Source organism: Pecten maximus, chromosome 12 (genome assembly GCF_902652985.1).
Source record: "Pecten maximus chromosome 12, xPecMax1.1, whole genome shotgun sequence".
Lineage (NCBI taxonomy): Eukaryota > Metazoa > Mollusca > Bivalvia > Pectinida > Pectinidae > Pecten > Pecten maximus.
Window position 1 is genome coordinate 33,556,371 of NC_047026.1, and position 19,720 is coordinate 33,576,090.

Here is a 19,720-nt window from a genome sequence, read left to right on the forward strand (position 1 = left end):
AATGAGAAATAAAGAGATAATTCGAATGGAAATGTGTATCAAAAACCTAAAAACAGACAATGAAAACTACTTCCAAGAAATTCTCTCCCTCAAATTCCATATTGCCAGTTTAACCAGTACTAGTCCGGATACAGGAGTCACCCAAGTGACATGTACTAATTGTTCAAGCAATGTATCCCATGATAAAGAATCTATGATGTTGAAGAATCTGCTAGAAAATGGGAATACGGACAAATCTGAGCAAACCATTTCAGGAGTGAAAAAACACTTCTCGAATTCCAAAAGTTCCACTGATTGGTACATCAAACATAAGAAACATCCATGCAGAGAAATTAAGTAGGGAAATATCTACAGTTAAGGAAAAAGCCTTCACTATTAGTAAAACCAAGACCACCATATCAAATTATGAAGACACCCCAGACGTTGTGGTTCTACCCTCACTTATCAATGACATCAAAGCACTCCAACCACAAACCTGTGTAGAAAAACTTGATGACGTCATCCAAATAACCCAGCATAAGTGGCCTGATGTGAAAGTTATTACATCTCTCACCACACCCAGCTCCGATGATGAAGTACACCGTTCAGACGCAGCACTCACAGATGCGTTGATACGTCGGAAATCTGCGACAATGCCAACATGGCTGGCATGGACTCTATTCTGCAGCCTGATGGAGTCCATCTTAAGGACAAAGGCACTGTTCGGCTTGGTGCAAATATTAAGCAAGCCATACATACCTGTTTAGGCGTCAAAACTAATCTATACGGTGGAAACAATAACTGGTCTAGTTACAATTATGTAACCCATCCGGGGGACAACAGTGGTCGTCGTTACAAAAACCGTCCTTATGTCAACAGTGGACGTCACTACAACCGTCCTTATGTCAACAGTGGTCGTCATAACAATTACCGTCCTGATTATCATGACCATCGTTACAACCGTGTTGATGAAAACACTGGTCATCGTTACAACCGTCAAGATGACAACACTGGTCATCGTCACAACCGTCAAGATGACAACACTGGTCATCGTCACAACCGTCCGGATGACAACACTGGTCATCGTTACAACCATCCGGATGACAACAATGGTCATCGTTACAACCGTCCGGATGACAACACTGGTCACCGTCACAACCGTCCGGATGACAACACTGGTCATCGTTACAACCGTCAAGATGACAACACTGGTCATCGTCACAACCGTCCGGATGACAACTCTGGTCATCGTTACAACCGCCCGGATGACAACAATGGTAATCTTTACAACCGTCCGGATGACAACACTGGTCATCGTTACGACCGTCCATATGACAACAATGGTCATCGTCACAACCGTCCGGATGACAACACTGGTCATCGTCACAACCGTCCGGATGACAACACTGGTCATCGTTACAACCGTCCGGATGACAACAATGGTCATCGTTACAACCGTCCGGATGACAACACTGGTCATCGTCACAACCGTCCGGATGACAACAATGGTCGTCGTTACAACCGTCCAGATGACAACACTGGTCATCGTCACAACCGTCCAGATGACAACACTGGTCATCGTTACAACCGTCCAGATGACAACACTGGTCATCGTCACAACCGTCAAGATGACAACATTGGTCATCGTCACAACCGTCCGGATGACAGCACTGGTCATCGTTACAACCGTCCGGATGACAACACTGGTCATCGTTACAACCGTCCGGATGACAACACTGGTCATCGTCACAACCGTCCGGATGACAACACTGGTCATCGCCACAACGTCCGGATGACAACACTGGTCATCGTTACAACCATCTGGATGACAACACTGGTCATCGTCACAACCGTCCGGATGACAACACTGGTCATCGTTACAACCGTCCGGATAACAACACTGGTCATCGTCACAACCGTCCGGATGACAACAATGGTCATCGTTACAACCGTCCACATGACAACAATGGTCATCGTCACAACCGTCCGGATGACAACACTGGTCATCGTTACAACCGTCCGGATGACAACACTGGTCATCGTCACAACCGTCCGGATGACAACTCTGGTCATCGTCACAACCGTCCGGATGACAACACTGGTCGTCGTCACAACCGTCCGGATGACAACACTGGTCATCGTCACAACCGTCCGGATGACAACAATGGTAATATTTACAACCGTCCGGATGACAACAATGGTAATCTTTACAACCGTCCGGATGACAACACTGGTCATCGTCACAACCGTCCAGATGACAACAATGGTCATCGTTACAACCGTCCAGATGACAACACTGGTCATCGTCACAACCGTCCGGATGACAACAATGGTCATCGTTACAACCCTCCGGATGGCAATTTGGAGTTGTTTAACGACTATATACGATAACAATTTCAAATGAGAAGAAAGTTGTGTTAATTGACATTGTATATTTTAACAGTGCTCTGAAGGTTATACTCAACCATTTATATCCAGTTAAAGTTCATGTTCAATTGAGTTAAAACTTATTGTATATTTTAACAATGTTTTGAAGATTATATTCAACCATTTATATCCAGCTTAAGTTCAGATTCAATGGAGTTAATAATAATAACTATTAATAATAAGTGTGAAATTCTATACCAATCAATACAATAGAATTTTCACATTGTCACTGGTCTACCCTCTTATGCCAGTAGGCAGTCTCTTTATACTGAAACGGGTTGGGAACTTTTATCCCAGCGTCGTTCTCGTAGAAAACTACTACTGTTTTACAAAATACATAATCTCTTTACTTCTAGCTACCTGAACACTCTACTCCCTAGTCTTGTTTCTGATAACTCCACACACAATCTCCGAAATTCCGAAAACTATGTTTTGCCAAACAACAGACTAGAATCTTCCAATCAATCCTTCTTTCCTTCTACAATCAGACAATGGAATCAGCTCCCCCTTAACATAAGACATACTGTTTCAATTTCAGCCTTTAAACATGCCATTCGCAACACAGATATACATAAATTACAGAACTATTTTTTCTATGGCGAAAGGAAACAGAACATTTTACACACTCGTTTAAGGAACCGTGCCAGTACATTAAGAAATCACTTATTTAGGGCCAATTTAGTTGTAGACCAACACTGTCACTGTGGATTTCCTATTGAAGACACCTATCATTTCTTTTTTTCTTGTAATTCCTATATTGAACAAAGAATAACACTATTTCGTAATCTCAATACATATATTCCCCTTACCGTAAATCTATTGCTCTTTGGAGATTCTAACTTGTCTGATCGAGAAAACGAACTCATTTTCATGCACACTCAGCATTTCATTCAGGATTCAAATAGATTCTAACCCCACCCCCTCCCCCCTCCTTTTGATCTTCCTTATATCCCTTTTAAATTACGACTTTTGTACAAATTACTTATTTGAAGTGTATGGTTATCTCTCTCTCTCTCTCTCTCTCTCTCTCTCTCTCTCTCTCTCTCTCTCTCTCTCTCTCTCTCTCTCTCTCTCTCTCTCTCTCCTCTCTCTCTCTCTCTATCTCTCTCTCTCTCTCTCTCTCTCTCTCTCTCTCTCTCTCTCTCTCTCTCTCTCTCTCTCTCTCTCTCTCTCTCTCTCTCTCAATGCTCTGTACATGTAATTGTGTCATTGCGATATTTTATGCCATCTTGTTATTTGTGTAATTTATGATTGTAATATTTAAGGGAGAGGGTTTTAGATAAGTTGTATAACTTGTGCCCAATCCCGATTGCACAGAAGGCAATAAAATATGTTTAAACTAAACACTAGAATTTCGTCCTTATATAACACGTACAACGTGTAAGTCATGGTAACATAGGTATAGTGTATCTACAGTAGGTATTCTTTTTTAGTCATAATTAAATCAGTTTTACACATTTACACTGCATTATCCTATAGTGTAATGGAAGGGCTGTGTATGCTAAATTTGCATTTTTTATGACATTAGCCATTAACACGATATCATGCCTATACATGGGTATGGAACATTAATTATGTCGGTACATGCCACATCAATAGTGCATAATTACTCAGTTGAGTTCATAATGTGAAATCTCCTACTGGTATTAATTTTCAATAAGTTTAAATGATTATTATCATGGACCCATGTTATACAATAGTCACTATCTATGACCGTATTATTAATTTTCCCGGTAGCCAAAGGCTAAGTAACGGGATAAGTAACGCATTTTAACGAGATAACTATCGCGTTTTAACGGGATAACTAATGCGTTTTAACGAGATAACTAACGTGTTTTAACGAGATAACTAACTCGTTTTAACGAGATAACTATCGCGTTTAAACGGGATAACTAACGCGTTTTAACGGGATAACTAATGCGTTTTAACGAGATAACTAACGCGTTTTAACGAGATAATTATCGCGTTTTAACGCGGTAGTTATTGCGTTTTAACGAGATAAAATTATACTTACGCGTTTTCATGATATAGTTATCGCGTTTTAAATAACGAGATATATTTTTTTATTTTACATATCAAAATGACCCTAATAGGCTTTCGTATAAATAACTTTTATGTCCATGATTTGAAATATTACATCAAAGACGGAGACTTTAAACACCTAATACAGTATCGTTTTCTCAATGAGAGACAGATGTGTAGGTACGAGTTACGAAGTTGTCTTTATGAGAGATAATAAAACAAAGAAATCTGCTAGAAAATATTTTCCCAACACAATTAGTTAATTATCAGAAACGAAGGCCGCAACCTGAAGATAACAACGTTTATGTTGATGATGATACATGTACATACTGTACGTAGCGGAAAATCCCATTATTATCCTTAGAAGATATATCTTATGGCCAGTCTATCCACGCCAAGTGCGCCCTATGTATGAATAGTTTAAATCAAAATTCGACCGTTTTGCCCTAGCGCAAAAAAAACCCAGCTCATCCTTCATCACGAACTGTAATATCCTTGTTCATACATATCTTTTCATATCATCTCATACGGAACGATCTTTACACACTGACGTTGAAATTCGTATTTGACTTATGAAAGAGAAATGCTGACTTCTCGGCTGCCCTTGGGTTCAGTAATACTAGTAAGATAGGCCAGGGTTTAATGCTAATACACTAGACCCTGGATTCATTAATTCTAGTACGATAGGCCTAAGGTTCAGTAATGCTAGTACACTAGACCCTGGGTTCAGTAGAACGATAGGCCTAAGGTTCAGTAATGCTAGTACACTAGACCCTGGGTTCAGTAATTATAGTACACTAGGTCCTGGGTTCAGTAGTACAATAGGCCTAAGGTTCAGTAATGCTAGTACACTAGACCCTGGGTTCAGTAATCTTAGTACACTAGACCCTGGGTTCAGTAGTACTAGTACACTAGACACAGGGTTCAGTAGTACTAGTACACTAGACCCTGGGCTCAGTTATACATTTGTACTAGTACCATAGACCCTGGGTTCAGTAATACTGCATGTACATGTAGTACGATAGACCTTTGACCTTTGGCTTGAAGGCTTGAAGGCTCGATTCCAGGTCCATAATTGTTCCTATCAATATAAATGATATCGCGGACATTCTAGAATCAGCTTCTCGACTTTTTACTGATGATACTTATCTTCTAGCTTCCTCTTTTTTGTTTCATCATTTAGTTTCTTTCTCTTTGTCTTTCGCATTTTGTGAAATCATTACGTATAATTGTGATAACTACAATTAGGCAACTCACCAAGATGGTCGTTGGTTAACGGTCAGGTTGAGGTCCACAAGGATATCACTAGCTATATAGGGAGTCTCTATGGAAACGAACGAGTAATTGATAGAGTGTCGGGTGTCCAGCGTCACATGCATGTCCGGTACGTTCAAGTCTCTCGTTTATTCCGTCAGGTCGGCTCTGGTCTAGGTCACTTGCGAGTTTGTCAAAATCTTTGGTTTGTCAGACTCTTGACAGACAAGCCCTTTCACAACAGTTTCTCTATAGGCCTTCTTATATTGTTTTTTTATATATAGTTTCCTTCGGCGTCGCAGAATTGAAACAAGAACCGGCCGATTTTTTTCCGCATTCTCCTTTGCTTCTGATCGCTCTCCCAGTTTGGTGACCTTCCTATGTGGATTCTTCACGAACGCAAACAAAGAGCTCTCCTGAATGGGAAAATCTCTGATTGGTCAATTGTGATAAGTGGAATTCCAGAAGGGAGTTTACTAGGTCCTGCCTTCTTCCTCGTCTTTTTAAATGACCTACCAAAAGTAGTTTAAAATGCAGTTGAGATTTTCGCTGACGACGCCAAGCTGTACGGTTTTGTAAACGACAAATATTACAAGAAAGTGTTCAAACATGATATAAACAGCTTTATACAATGGTCAAACAATTGGCAGCCTCGGTTCAACCCCTCAAAGTGTAAATATCTGCACCTAGGTCCAGCAGTAAGTAACACCTACACTACTGAGTCATTGGAGCCACGAAACAAATCGATGACGTTACTGAAGAGAAGGACCTGGGCGGTATGATGGATAACAGTTTAAAATTCTCGGCGCGCATCCAAATGTCAGTCAAAAAGCAAACAGGATGTTAGGAGTTATCATGAGAACTTTCCGCCGCATGACTAAAACAGAAGTCCAAAACTTATATAAATCACTTAAATCACTGGCTCAGCTCACAAAAATGTCCAGAGACGTGCCACCGAACTAGTTATCAAGAAAGGCTCATCCACCTAGGACTATCATCACTACAATACAGGCACCTGAGAATGGACATGATCGACGTTTATGGAATTCTCACTGAAATGGATAAATGTGACAAAGACAATCCCTTCAACATGCGAGAGGAAGACACAACCAGGGGCCACTCAAAATACTCATCAAAGGACACTGTAGACTAACTATCTGGAAACTGTCATTCTCTCGATATATGAGGAAGTTGTAACAGCCACCACATGAATTCCTAACCAATTCAAATCATGATCATCACTTAATAAATTATGGAAGAACTTGAACATTAAATTCTGCCCAGACTGCTACCAAAATCAACCGGAACTGGAAACAGATATTGTAGTGTGTCAGTGAGGCGAACGCCTGTAGAATACTTCGACAATAGGTAACAGGTATTACTTGATTGCTGTTCTATTCCACATACAATGTACCTCTCCAGTGCGTCTTGGACTTCCGGTTTTGTTTCTCCTTATTATCCCCCCCCCCCCCCCCCCCCCCCTAAAAGAACCCCAAGAAAACAAAACAAAAAACAAAAAATAGAAATACCAATCGCATCTCAAATGTGAACTAGATCAATTGCATATTTAGTTTATAGACATGTACGACCTTTAACAGTGAATATCGACGAAAATCGCCCCCTTAATTAACTCACGGGGCTCTCTGAAACACGTCTGTATCCATGCCGTGACGTCACAATATATAGCATAATGCTATAAACGAGTCATCTATGAATATTAATATATTAATATGCTAAGGAAATGATAATTTATATTGAAAAGAAATTCACTACTTAGGATTGATGAAACTTTTATTCTATCTATTTTAGAGTATGCGCTTTAACTTTGTGATGGATGTTCAATAACAGATTCTTTGAAATTAGAAATAACACAACGCTGGCAGCCCGCATTATCAGAGGTTTACACGTCATTTGTAAATATTCCAGCTTTATAGTCAAAATCGAGTCTTTAGACACTAATTCTGACAGGAGAAAAAGAAGAAAACTAAGTTGGATATACAAAATTGATAACAAGTTTCACCAAGTTACCGCCATTTCTATCTCCTAAAGTTGTAATATCTTGATGGAACGACTAGATGTTCACCTTTATAAACAACCTTTAAAAAGCCAAGTTGTCAATTATTCACTGAGCAACGCTGATCCAGGATTTTACTAAATTATATAAGATATCATAAAAGATATAAGATATCTTATAAAGAAAATTAATTAAGATGTCTTATATATTCTATCAGATATCTAATATATGATATGAATAGCTGATATTTTATATAAGATATCTTATCAGAGACATACATACACATATGTCTCTGATCTTATATAATTCGATTATAAAATATATTTATAAAGAACGAGATTTGAATTTGAGTTAATGAACTCTCTTCCGCTCGATGAAGGAGTCGAGATGAAGCTGAAACTACACATAATGATTTGAAACAGATTTATAATTGCCGTTTATTTATATTTGCTCGAACACGACATCTGCTCCGTGCCTAGCCGATCGTGGTCGTGACAGAGGGTTGAACAATACCGAAGTTACCTTACAGAGGGAGCAGTCATTCTCGCACTTGCAGGTTTTCTGGGTCTCACGAGGGTCTCGTTCTTTATAAGATATCTTATAAACTTTTCTTTATAATATATCTTATATATTATAAAAGATATCTTTAATTATATCTTTTATGAGATATCTTATATACTTTCATTATAAGATATCTTATAAAGAAAAGTTTATAAGATATTTTATAAAGATATGATATCTTATATCTTTTATGAGATATCTTATTTATTATATAAGATATCTTATAAGCTTTAAATAAGATATCTTATAAACATTTAAGATAACTCATAACCATATAGGATATCTTATATATTTTTTTAAAATACTGGATCAACATTGCTCCGCGAATAAATGACAACTTGGCTAGCCATACATTTATTTTACATACAAACGGAGTGCACTCGGAGTGCACGTTGAGTAACCTTTAGTCTACACTCAACTGTACTAATTTAAGACATCGTTTCGTATAAACCTTACCAACAATCCAAAATGTAGTTGTGGAAATCGTTGGACTAGTCCAATTCCATCCTCAAATATGGGTGTACAGATGCCCAGCTCCATGTATTTTGCATTATGTTATTTTCACTTAAGTGAAAAAGATTTTCCCTTAAGTGAAAACGATTTTCTCTTCAGATGATATCAATTAATTTCACTTAAGGGAAAATCTGTTTCGCTTAAGTGAAATAGAACATAATACAAAAAGAAGTCTATTGATCTTAAGGTAAATAGTATTTCACTTAAGTGAAATAAATTTCAAGCATATTTGATCTTAAGAGGAAATGGGATTAAATGTTAAAACGGCTTGCCATATTATGTTAGAGTATATAGCAGAGACATATATAGACTTATATACTGTCAGTACATGTACAATCATCTTCGCTAGCCAAGGCTTCTGATTACGTTACACTACACATGGAGTGTAACGTAATCAGAAGCCTTGGCTAGCGAAGATGATGTACAATGTATGTATATAAATGTCTCTGAGTATAGTTATCATTTCTTTGAATGTGAAAATTATGTTTATTTAAGAATAATCTTGTTTTATCCCTTACGATATTTAAAAGTTAATGTATTTGACGGATTTTGTTCATGTACTTAGAACATAAACATACAAAAATAATGTAAGTATTTTCAGAAACGTGTATCATTTCATCAAGTCCAGTAAAAAGATTTTGATTTAAAGATTTAAATTGAAAAATTGACAGTGTGTAATCAATTGATATATATTGTCTGGATTCATTGTGTGTGTGTGTTTTATGTATGTAGGGAGAGGGCGTTTCACAATAAAAGTTACAATGAATTGCACCAAATCACTCTGGACTAAATTAGGTTTAACTCGGAATACTTACGTAAATGGAACTATTATTAGTGTTTACTTCAAGTCTTAATCTTTCAAGTGTTTTGTTATGGGTCACGATGTAGTCAAGCGCTTTCACGACGGCGATGCAGAGGAAATGAACAACAACACAACACAGTGCAGTCGAACAAAAAATTAAGTAGGCCATCGATAGAATGATGATTAAGGAAACGTGATGCTCTGAGCGTTTCGTAGACGATGTCTCGTGGCATTTTAACACTGTTTATCTTTGTTTGGTTCAGTATTTCCGAAGGAGGAACTTCGGGAAATACAACCTGCAATGACCATGAAGAATGCGAATACAACGAACACTATAACCCACTCTCACCTTTAGTCCTGTGCAAAAACGTGTAAGTATATGATAAGGGATATATGGTAATATGAATGAAGGCAAAGCCTTACAAGAGCGCAGCTATAATTACCTGACCCACTCGCCGTTAATCAAGAAGAAAACACAGGGATCTGAGAAGTCTATGAACATGTATATGTACATTGTATATTAATTTGGACCTACCGCAGTACTAGAGTTCTAGTGTGTATCACATTTTTAGATTTTAAGATTTTTTTTTTTTTGGGGGGGGGGGGGGGGGGGGGGGGGGGGTTAATTTTAAAAAATGACACAACGCTTCTACAAAATATGCTACAAACTAGGCCAATAATAGGTCCTAATTCAATATCAATACATATCGACTGTAAATTATACACCCCCCCCCCACCCTTCAAAAACAAACATGTAAACACCTTGTAAAATAAACTATGTATTATATCTATATACATTGTCTGATTCCAGATGATCGTACATTTCATATCCGTGATGACATACATGTATGTGCACTGCATAATGACATAAGTATTCTACTGCCACATTTCATTTGCTACTAACAACGTCTGTAGAACTCTTGAAATATATGCGCTGAGAAAGTGCGGGAATCAGTGGCATATTCTTTGACGTTGAATTCTTATGACATCATGCTTGACGACAATACAGTACCATTCTGAATGGGGTGTTCAACTCAATATTTCAGGGTTATGGTTGTTATCTAGAAAGTTGTACTTACAATACTGTTATCTATAATGAAAATACAATTAAAAACTGGAATATATAGTGCACATATGCAGCACAATAACTTCTCATTCTACTCCCGCTCCATTTTGATGTGCACTGAAACTGGGCGGGTTCCGTTTGAGGTAACAAACAAAAAATACATTTACCTTGTCAGTCAAAAGAAAAATAGGAATGGTAACTTTTAAATTAATCAGGCCTTAGACATGTATTTTGTGGATATTTCAAGAATAAAGTAATTTGAACTGACTTTCAGTTATTTGTTTCGACGAGAGAGAAATCAGTCAGATCTTGTCGTGTAGGGAACAAGATTTCAAACATGGCTGCCTCTACTGTAGGCGCAAGACTTTTCCCACGGGACACAATTTCAAAGTTGAATTGGTATAGGATTGATTAGAAACATAGCTTATACATGTGTTTTCTTAAATAGAGCTTTGCTCTCACGCCCTTCGATTTCATGCACGATGAGCTGCGCTTTTAATATACATTGATATATATAAATGTTAACATGAGTGCGAATGTATTTGGCAATCAGATGATACATTTGTGAAAAATATAACATGAGCACTGGCATATCTAGTCCGAGTTTCCTCTTGCCCTGAAACCTTGCCTTAGTTTCCTCTGGCCCTGACACCATGTCTGGTGTAGCTAGGGCTAGAGTGCACTACTATATTGAAAATGTAGAATTCTCTGACACTGTTTGGTGTCGCTAAGATTTTGGTGCAAATACAATAAATTCGGGTGTGATATAACACCTACCTATTCCTAACATATGTGGATAGGTGATATATTTATTTACCACCACAACACCCATTTAGTCCCATATTATAGGTGTTCTATTCTGTCTGTATAGACCCTCATGATGATGATCACCACTATCAGTTGATGTTTATTATCCCTGTTTCTCAGAAAGTTATTGGTTAATATTGTCAGATTTCATTTGTAGGTTTACCTTGTTTTCAGATGATTACATTTGTAAGAGGAAAAGATGAGAAAAGATCGGTCTTGCATATAGACCCAAAAAAGACCGTCGCCAAGATACCTCTTGGATTTCTTGTTGATGCAAATCTGCTTCTTTCAGTTACACATACATCATATATAAATGTATAAATATGTGATATGTTTCATTGTTTTTGTCCTTTAGACCACTTGACTTTCTCAACTGCAGTGAACCTTTAGACTTAGGAGGAAATGAAACTAAAAGGAAAGAATTAGGATATGGCTGTACCAAAGTGAGTCATAGACATTTGGACAGACAGGAGTTGTCATGTCAATAGTTCAATGATTGTTGCAAAATTGAATTGCAACCAATGTAATGAAACATCACTATCCAGCTCAGAACTAAACTTCACTGTGTTGTTGATCATCTAAACACTATTTTTTTATTTTTATTATTGATATGTCCTGGTATATATAGGAATCAAAATAAATAAAAAAATAAATATTTCTTGTAATTTGAAGAATTTCTACAGGTAGATAATGTTGTTTTTTTTAGATCTACAAAGTCATTAGAAAATTAACATTTCCTACACAAATTACTTGGTATATATGCATATTGTAAAATGTACTACCTGTAATATTGGTTTATCTAGTATGGAGGTGAGCGGTATGAAGATGTACAGAAAACAGGAGTGGTGTGTGATGTTCTACCAGGTATTGAGTGCTTTGGTAACAGGACATTTATAAGGGAAGGATTTCCTTGCATAAAGTGAGTATTTTATCATACATCAGTAGGGCTTCCAGTTGACCCTAATCTCCTTTCGTCAATTCCAAAAGTCAAAAAAAACATTCCTCAGTAATCTGAAAGGTCAAAATACATGTTTAATAGAGATGGCCCTTCAAACCAAACAGTCCGAGTCTCATTTTTTTTATATAAAACATAGTCTTAAGGGTCGACCTGGTGTCCTGTATCATCATACACTAACATACAGGCACTTATATTGATTAATTCTTACAATGGTGTCTTAGTTCCTGTAAAGTTTGGTGTATGATAAAAATTGAGTAATTCTTACAATGATGTCTTAGTTCCGGTAAAGTTTGGTGTATGATACAAGGTTTCTTGTAGCTTATATATATACAGTGCATATCATTCCCATTCCATTCTTAGATTTGCAGATCCACTCTTCCATCAGTCTGCAGTCATTAAGACATACACCAATGTAGTCAACTAAAGGATAAATACACAATTTAATGTTTGTTTTTGTTTTGAACTTGAAGTCTTACAAACATAATTTTTACATTCAAAGGGCAGTAACTGTATTTACATGTAAACAAAAAGAAATAATATTTTAAGTTTGAATTTGTTTGACCACAGAAATATCATTTCTAGTTCATCTTTCTAAATTTGTTTGACCACAGAGATATTACATGTACTTCAAGGTTATCTTTCTAAATTTGGTTGACCACACAAATATTATTTTGAGTTCACTTTCAACTTTTGTGATTTTGTTTGACAAGAGAGATGTATTGTTTGAAGTTAATCTGACTGAATTTGGTTGACCTCAGAAATATAATTTCCAGTTCACTTTAGTGAATTTGTTTTGCCAGATATTAAGACATTATCTGTGATGTTGAATTATTGTCTTTTTTTATTACAATCATTAATGATGATGAGGTTTTCAGTCTATGTTTTTGGCCCATGCTCCGTCCATTTCAAAATGACTTTTTGTTATTGCTATTTCTAAAGATATCTTGATGGCAACTTCTTGAAACTGTAGGGACATGCATCTTCAGTATGGCTACTAGTTGGGCTTGCCACTTTTTGAACATGATTAGATATTCAAGAAGCATTGCCAATAACAGCTGCCTGAAGCATTGCCAATGACAGCTGCCTTTTTAGCTCACTTGGTCCAAAGGACCATGGTGAGCTTATGCCATACCGTAGGGTCCGTCCGTCAGTCAGTCAACAATTGACTTCTTCTTCATAACCACAGAACAGAATTTGACCAAATTTGGTCAGAAGCATCCCTATGGGGTGGGGACTCTAAGTTGTACAAATGGTGGGGCTGACCCCCCAGGAGCCTGAGGGGCGGGGCAAAATGTGGTCAATTGGGCTATATTGATATAAGCGACTTCTTCTCTGAAACCGCGCAATGGATATTGCTCACATTTGTCTGGCAGCATCACTATTGGGTGGGGACTTAAAATTGTACAAATGATAGGGCTGATCCTCCAGGGGTCTGAGGGGCAGGGCCAAAAGGGGTCAATTTGACTAAATTGATATAAACAACTTCTTCTCTGAAACAAAGCAATGGATATCTCTAATATTTGACTGGTAGCATTCCCTTGGGTTGAGGATTCAAAATTGTACAAATGACGGGACCGACCCACTGGGGGCTGAGGGGTGGGGCCAAAAGGGGTCAATTTGGCTAAATTGATATGAACAACTTCTTCTCTGAAACAGCTCCTATTTGACTGGTAGCATCCTTTTGGGTAGGGATTCAAAATTCTATAAAGGAAACAACTGACCCCCTGGGGTGCAGAGGGTGGGGTCAAAAAGGGTCAGTTGGTTTAAACAACTTCTTTTCTGAAACTAAGCAATGGATATCACTCACATTTGTGTGGTAGCATCCCTATGGGGTTGCGCCAAAAGTCAATTTCATTTCACGGATTAATGCATTTTTTGGCATAAAAACCTCACATACCCATGCCTATGATATATTGACATAGCAATACCAGTGAAAAATATACTTAATCATCATTCTTGTTTGATATCTTATAAAATCCATGTGAGCGATACAGGCCCTCTGGACCTGTTGCTTTTATAAACATTTTATGTTTGTTGGTGCTATTTTTTAAGATCTAGACTACTGAACATGAAGTGATCTTGTTCGAGCATGTACACATTACTACTTAAGTACAAAATGTAGATCCCAAAACATTCCCACTGTAAAAGGACAACTCAGCAAATGTAAATTTTAGAATATATCCTACATGATTTATAGATAATTAAGAGGAAGACGAGAATACACTGCTATAGAACAAATAAAACTGATTTATTATTTTCTTTATTTTTTCCTGGTATATGTATAACAGACACTATTTTGTCACGACCCTGATTTACTCTGTTTTCCAGGTATAATAGACACCATTTTATTATGACTCTGATTTACTCTGTTTTCCAGGTATAATGGACACCATTTTATTATGACTCTGATTTACTGTTTTCCAGGTATAATGGACACTATTTTGTCACGACGCTGATTTACTCTGTTTTACTTGGATTTCTTGGGATGGATAGATTCTGTTTGTGTCACACAGGTAGGTCACATTAAAGGTCTTAGTTTAAACAAATAGATCACATAAGGTCATCAGTCATACAAATAGGTCACACTTTTGTAGGTCACATGAAAGGTCATCAAATCAAATTTGTTTTGTTTTGAAAACTATTAATTCATTCCCACAAAAAAAACTGTCATATATTTATTGTATGACAAAAAATGAAATCATTTATATGTCAATACATACTTGAAAAACATAGGCACATGAACACTGTGAACAAAATGTAGATGATAACAAGACCAGATGCTCTAGAAATTTAAATGTCTTCTAATTCAAAAAGGTCACCTGTTAATGATAATGGAGATCAAATCTGAAACACAAGCTCTTGTTAAATTTTTTTTTTTAAACTCATTAATATTCCTATTGTAACAGAAACAGGACATAACCAAATATCATATCCTAATTAATGGCTATTATCAAACAGGATGTGTATATTGGAAACAAGGTCATGTAATTAAGCAAGATTTATTACAAGTAAACAGTCATATAAATTGAGGTACATGTATACGTACAGTGTATGATCTTTTTACAACATGGACTAGGATATGTAATAGTCACAAGTTCAATTAGCTTGACAATCAATGCTTGTAAATTCATTGTTAGACTTAACAAACTTTTCAGCATTTGATTGTTATAAGATGATGAATAAGTTAGGGTAATAAAATGTTTTCATAATCTGCTTGTTGGTTGTTGTACTATAAACAGGGACTTATCTACAGGAATGTCCCTGTGTAATAGTCACCACAGAATGCTCGAGTTAGACAGTTATGTCATAGCTACTCTGTATTAATGATTGTTACCCTTTTCAGGTACGGCGGTAGGGAAACTTCTGACACTAGGTGGCGTTGGTATCTGGTGGATTGTGGACATCATACTCTTGGTCAATGGAATTCTTTTACCTGAAGATGGAAGCAACTGGGTTCCTTATTACTGACAAACATCTTAGTGACTGTGTATGAGACAGGCAGTGGCATACATTGTAGCGCCATCTTTTATTTTTATATCATCAAAAGGACAGAGTTTAATATGCCTACCAGCAGTACACTAACTGTATTAATTTCCCATCAGTACTAGCAATGGAGACAGTTTTGCAGCATAACAGCTGAATTGTAAACCCTGTCATATAGGAGTTATGGGCCTTTGTTCACTGCATTACATCTCGTAGTCTTAAATACCTATCATGTCAAATTGTGTCCCTGTTTGGATAGCAGAGTGTCATTTTTCAGTTGACCTGCCTGACAACCAAATGACCTTGTACTGTAGTACATCATCCTTTGTCTATCCATTATCATTTTTTTGCTTTGACTACTTTCCTGTCAAAAATCAAAAGGCATGGAATTATTATATTTGACGAGTATGTTGACATGTTCCTTGGATGAAGTCCCACAAAGTTGAGAAAAGAAATGTCCTTGATTCCATAGTCAAGGTCACAGGGGTCAAATACATGTATGTGAAAAAAATCATACAAATGTTTCTCAAAAGCCAAAAGGTCTGCAATCAAGATATTTGCTGGTATGTTCCTGGGATGACACTTGACATAATTTGTGATAAGAAATGACCTTGACCCATATTCAAGATTACATCAGTCGCCTTTTTAGGTCAACAGGATGACCTATAACCATCGTGTTCCGTCCGTCGTCGTGCACTGTGCGTAAGTCTTTTTATTTCAAACGCTACTCCTTAACCCTTGGGTGGATTACTTCCATATTTGACTTGAAGCATCATCGGGGAAGGGCGGTCATATTTTATATAAATGAGGCTGTGGGACCCCTGGGGCCTGAGGGGCGGGGCCCCAAAAGTGGAAATTCAATAAATTTTTGCTATAAAGTCCTACTCCTCCTTAACCTTTGAGCGGATTACAACCAAATTTGCTGTGAAACATCATTGGGGGAGGACAATCATATTTTATATAAATGAGGCTAGTCTGATCCCTAGGGCCAGAAGGGGGGGGGGGGGCAAAAAGGGGAACTTTGGTGAATTTTTGCTATAAAATCCTACTCCTCTGTAACCCTTGAGTGGATTACAACCAAATATGGTGTGAAAAATCCTTGGGAAAGGGCGGTCATATTTTATATAAATGAGGCTAGTGTGACCCCTGGGGCCGAGGGGCGGAGTCCCAAAAGGGGGTGAATTTTTGCTATAAAATCCTAATCCTCCTTAACCTTTGGGTGGATTACAACCAAATTTGATGTGAAACATCATAAGGGGACGGCAATCATATTTTATATAAATGAGACGGGTCTGATGAAAGAAGGATGGGGCAAAAGGAGCACTTAGGTTAAACATTTCTTAAAAATGCTACTCTTCCTTAATGCCTTAATTAATTACAACCATATTTAGTATGAAATATCATTGGGGAAGGGCAATCCTAATTGATATAAATGAGGCTTGTCCGACACATTGGGACAGAGGGGCATACCCCAAAAATGGGAACTTGGCTAAAATTTTGCTTTAAGATGCTGCTCTTCCTTTAAACCAAAATGGATAAAAACCAAAGATCTGAAACATTACTGGCTGCGTATAGGTAATTTATGGTAATGATGCTGGATTGAGGGGTGTGTCCCTGTTGTAAGTGTTTGTCAGATGACCGTTAAGGCCTATGGGCCTCTTGTTTGCTAAAGCAATTGATAACATTTGATAGCATGTAGCCTTAAGGCTAAAAAGTCATCAAAGCTGAGCAATACAAGCTCATTTGGCCTCTTGTTGAGTTAGGTTACATGACTGTACTTGACTGTACTATAAACCCTTTGTCATTTTTTTTTAAACCAAAGTTTGATAAGTTCAATGGGATTATATTCCATCTTGTATCATCATCATCATCTTCATCATCATCATCATCTTCGTTGTCATCATCATCATCATCATCATAAATGGCACATAGACTGGATCTGTTTAATTTATACATTTGTTGTCACTATCAGTTCATATATGATTAATAAATGTGGATATTTACATTGATTAGGTATTATTGTATATCATGTTTCGCTTGTTAGTCTAGATCTGCCCATGGTAAACTTTTATTTCAAATCAAGCCTTAGTTTTAAACAGTTTTTTTTAACTTGGTAGGCTTAATATATTTTTTTTGTAATTGTGTAAACCAACAAACAAACAATGACCCTGCTGGCTGTTCACAGAGCAATAAACCCAACAAACAATGACCCTGCTGGCTGTTCACAGAGCAATAAACCCAACAAACAAACAATGACCCTGCTGGCTGTTCTAAGAGCAATAAACCCAACAAACAAACAATGACCCTGCTGGCTGTTCACAGAGCAATAAACCCAACAAACAAACAATGTCCCTGCTGGCTGTTCACAGAGCAATAAACCCAACAAACAATGACCCTGCTGGCTGTTCACAGAGCAATAAACCCAACAAACAAACAATGACCCTGCTGGCTGTTCACAGAGCAATAAACCCAACAAACAATGACCCTGCTGGCTGTTCACAGAGCAATTAACCCAACAAACAAACAATGACCCTGCTGGCTGTTCACAGAGCGATAAACCGAACAAACAAACAATGACTCTGCTGGCTGTTCACAGAGCAGTAAACCCAACAAACAAACAATGACTCTGCTGGCTGTTCACAGAGCAATAAACCCAACAAACAAACAATGTCCCTGCTGGCTGTTCACAGAGCAATAAACCCAACAAACAAACAATGACCCTTCTGGCTGTTCACAGAGCAATAAACCCAACAAACAATGACCCTGCTGGCTGTTCACAGAGCAATAAACCCAACAAACAATGACCCTGCTCGCTGTTCACAGAGCAATAAACCCAACAAACAATGACCCTGCTGGCTGTTCACAGAGCAATAAACCCAACAAACAAACAATGACCCTGCTGGCTGTTCACAGAGCAATAAACCCAACAAACAAACAATGACCCTGCTGGCTGTTCACAGAGCAATAAACCCAACAAACAAACAATGACTCTGCTGGCTGTTCACAGAGCAATAAACCCAACAAACAAACAATGACCCTGCTGACTGTTCACAGAGCGATAAACCTAACAAACAAACAATGACTCTGCTGGCTGTTCACAGAGCAATAAACCCAACAAGCAATGACCCTGCTGGCTGTTCACAGAGCAATAAACCCAACAAACAAACAACGACCCTGCTGGCTGTTCTAAGACCAATAAACCCAACAAACAATGACCCTGCTGGCTGTTCACAGAGCGAGCAATAAACCCAACAAACAATGTCCCTGCTGGCTGTTCACAGAGCAATAAACCCAACAAACAAACAATGACCCTGCTGGCTGTTCACAGAGCAATAAACCCAACAAACAAACAATGACCCTGCTGGCTGTTCTAACAGCAATAAACCCAACAAACAAACAATGACCCTGCTGGCTGTTCACAGAGCAATAAACCCAACAAACAAACAATGTCCCTGCTGGCTGTTCACAGAGCAATAAACCCAACAAACAATGACCCTGCTGGCTGTTCACAGAGCAATTAACCCAACAAACAAACAATGACCCTGCTGGCTGTTCACAGAGCGATAAACCCAACAAACAAACAATATCCCTGCTGGCTGTTCACAGAGCAATAAACCCAACAAACAATGACCCTGCTGGCTGTTCACAGAGCAATAAACGCAACAAACAAACAATGTCCCTGCTGGCTGTTCACAGAGCAATAAACCCAACAAACAATGACCCTGCTGGCTGTTCACAGAGCAATAAACCCAACAAACAAACAATGACCCTGCTGGCTGTTCACAGAGCGATAAACCTAACAAACAAACAATGACTCTGCTGGCTGTTCACAGA

The 19,720-nt window shown here is 37.9% G+C and overlaps 1 protein-coding gene across 1 annotated transcript; it reads left to right on the forward strand.

Annotated features, from left to right (window-relative positions):
* Positions 1-9,664: 9,664 nt before the first annotated feature.
* Positions 9,665-16,789, forward strand: LOC117339457 (TM2 domain-containing protein CG11103-like). The gene is made up of 5 exons (XM_033901043.1): positions 9,665-9,943; positions 11,801-11,888; positions 12,249-12,364; positions 14,828-14,916; positions 15,747-16,789. Exons 1-5 carry the CDS (start codon positions 9,792-9,794, stop codon positions 15,869-15,871), a joined length of 570 nt encoding a protein of 189 aa, XP_033756934.1. The 5' UTR covers positions 9,665-9,791; the 3' UTR covers positions 15,872-16,789.
* Positions 16,790-19,720: the final 2,931 nt, after the last annotated feature.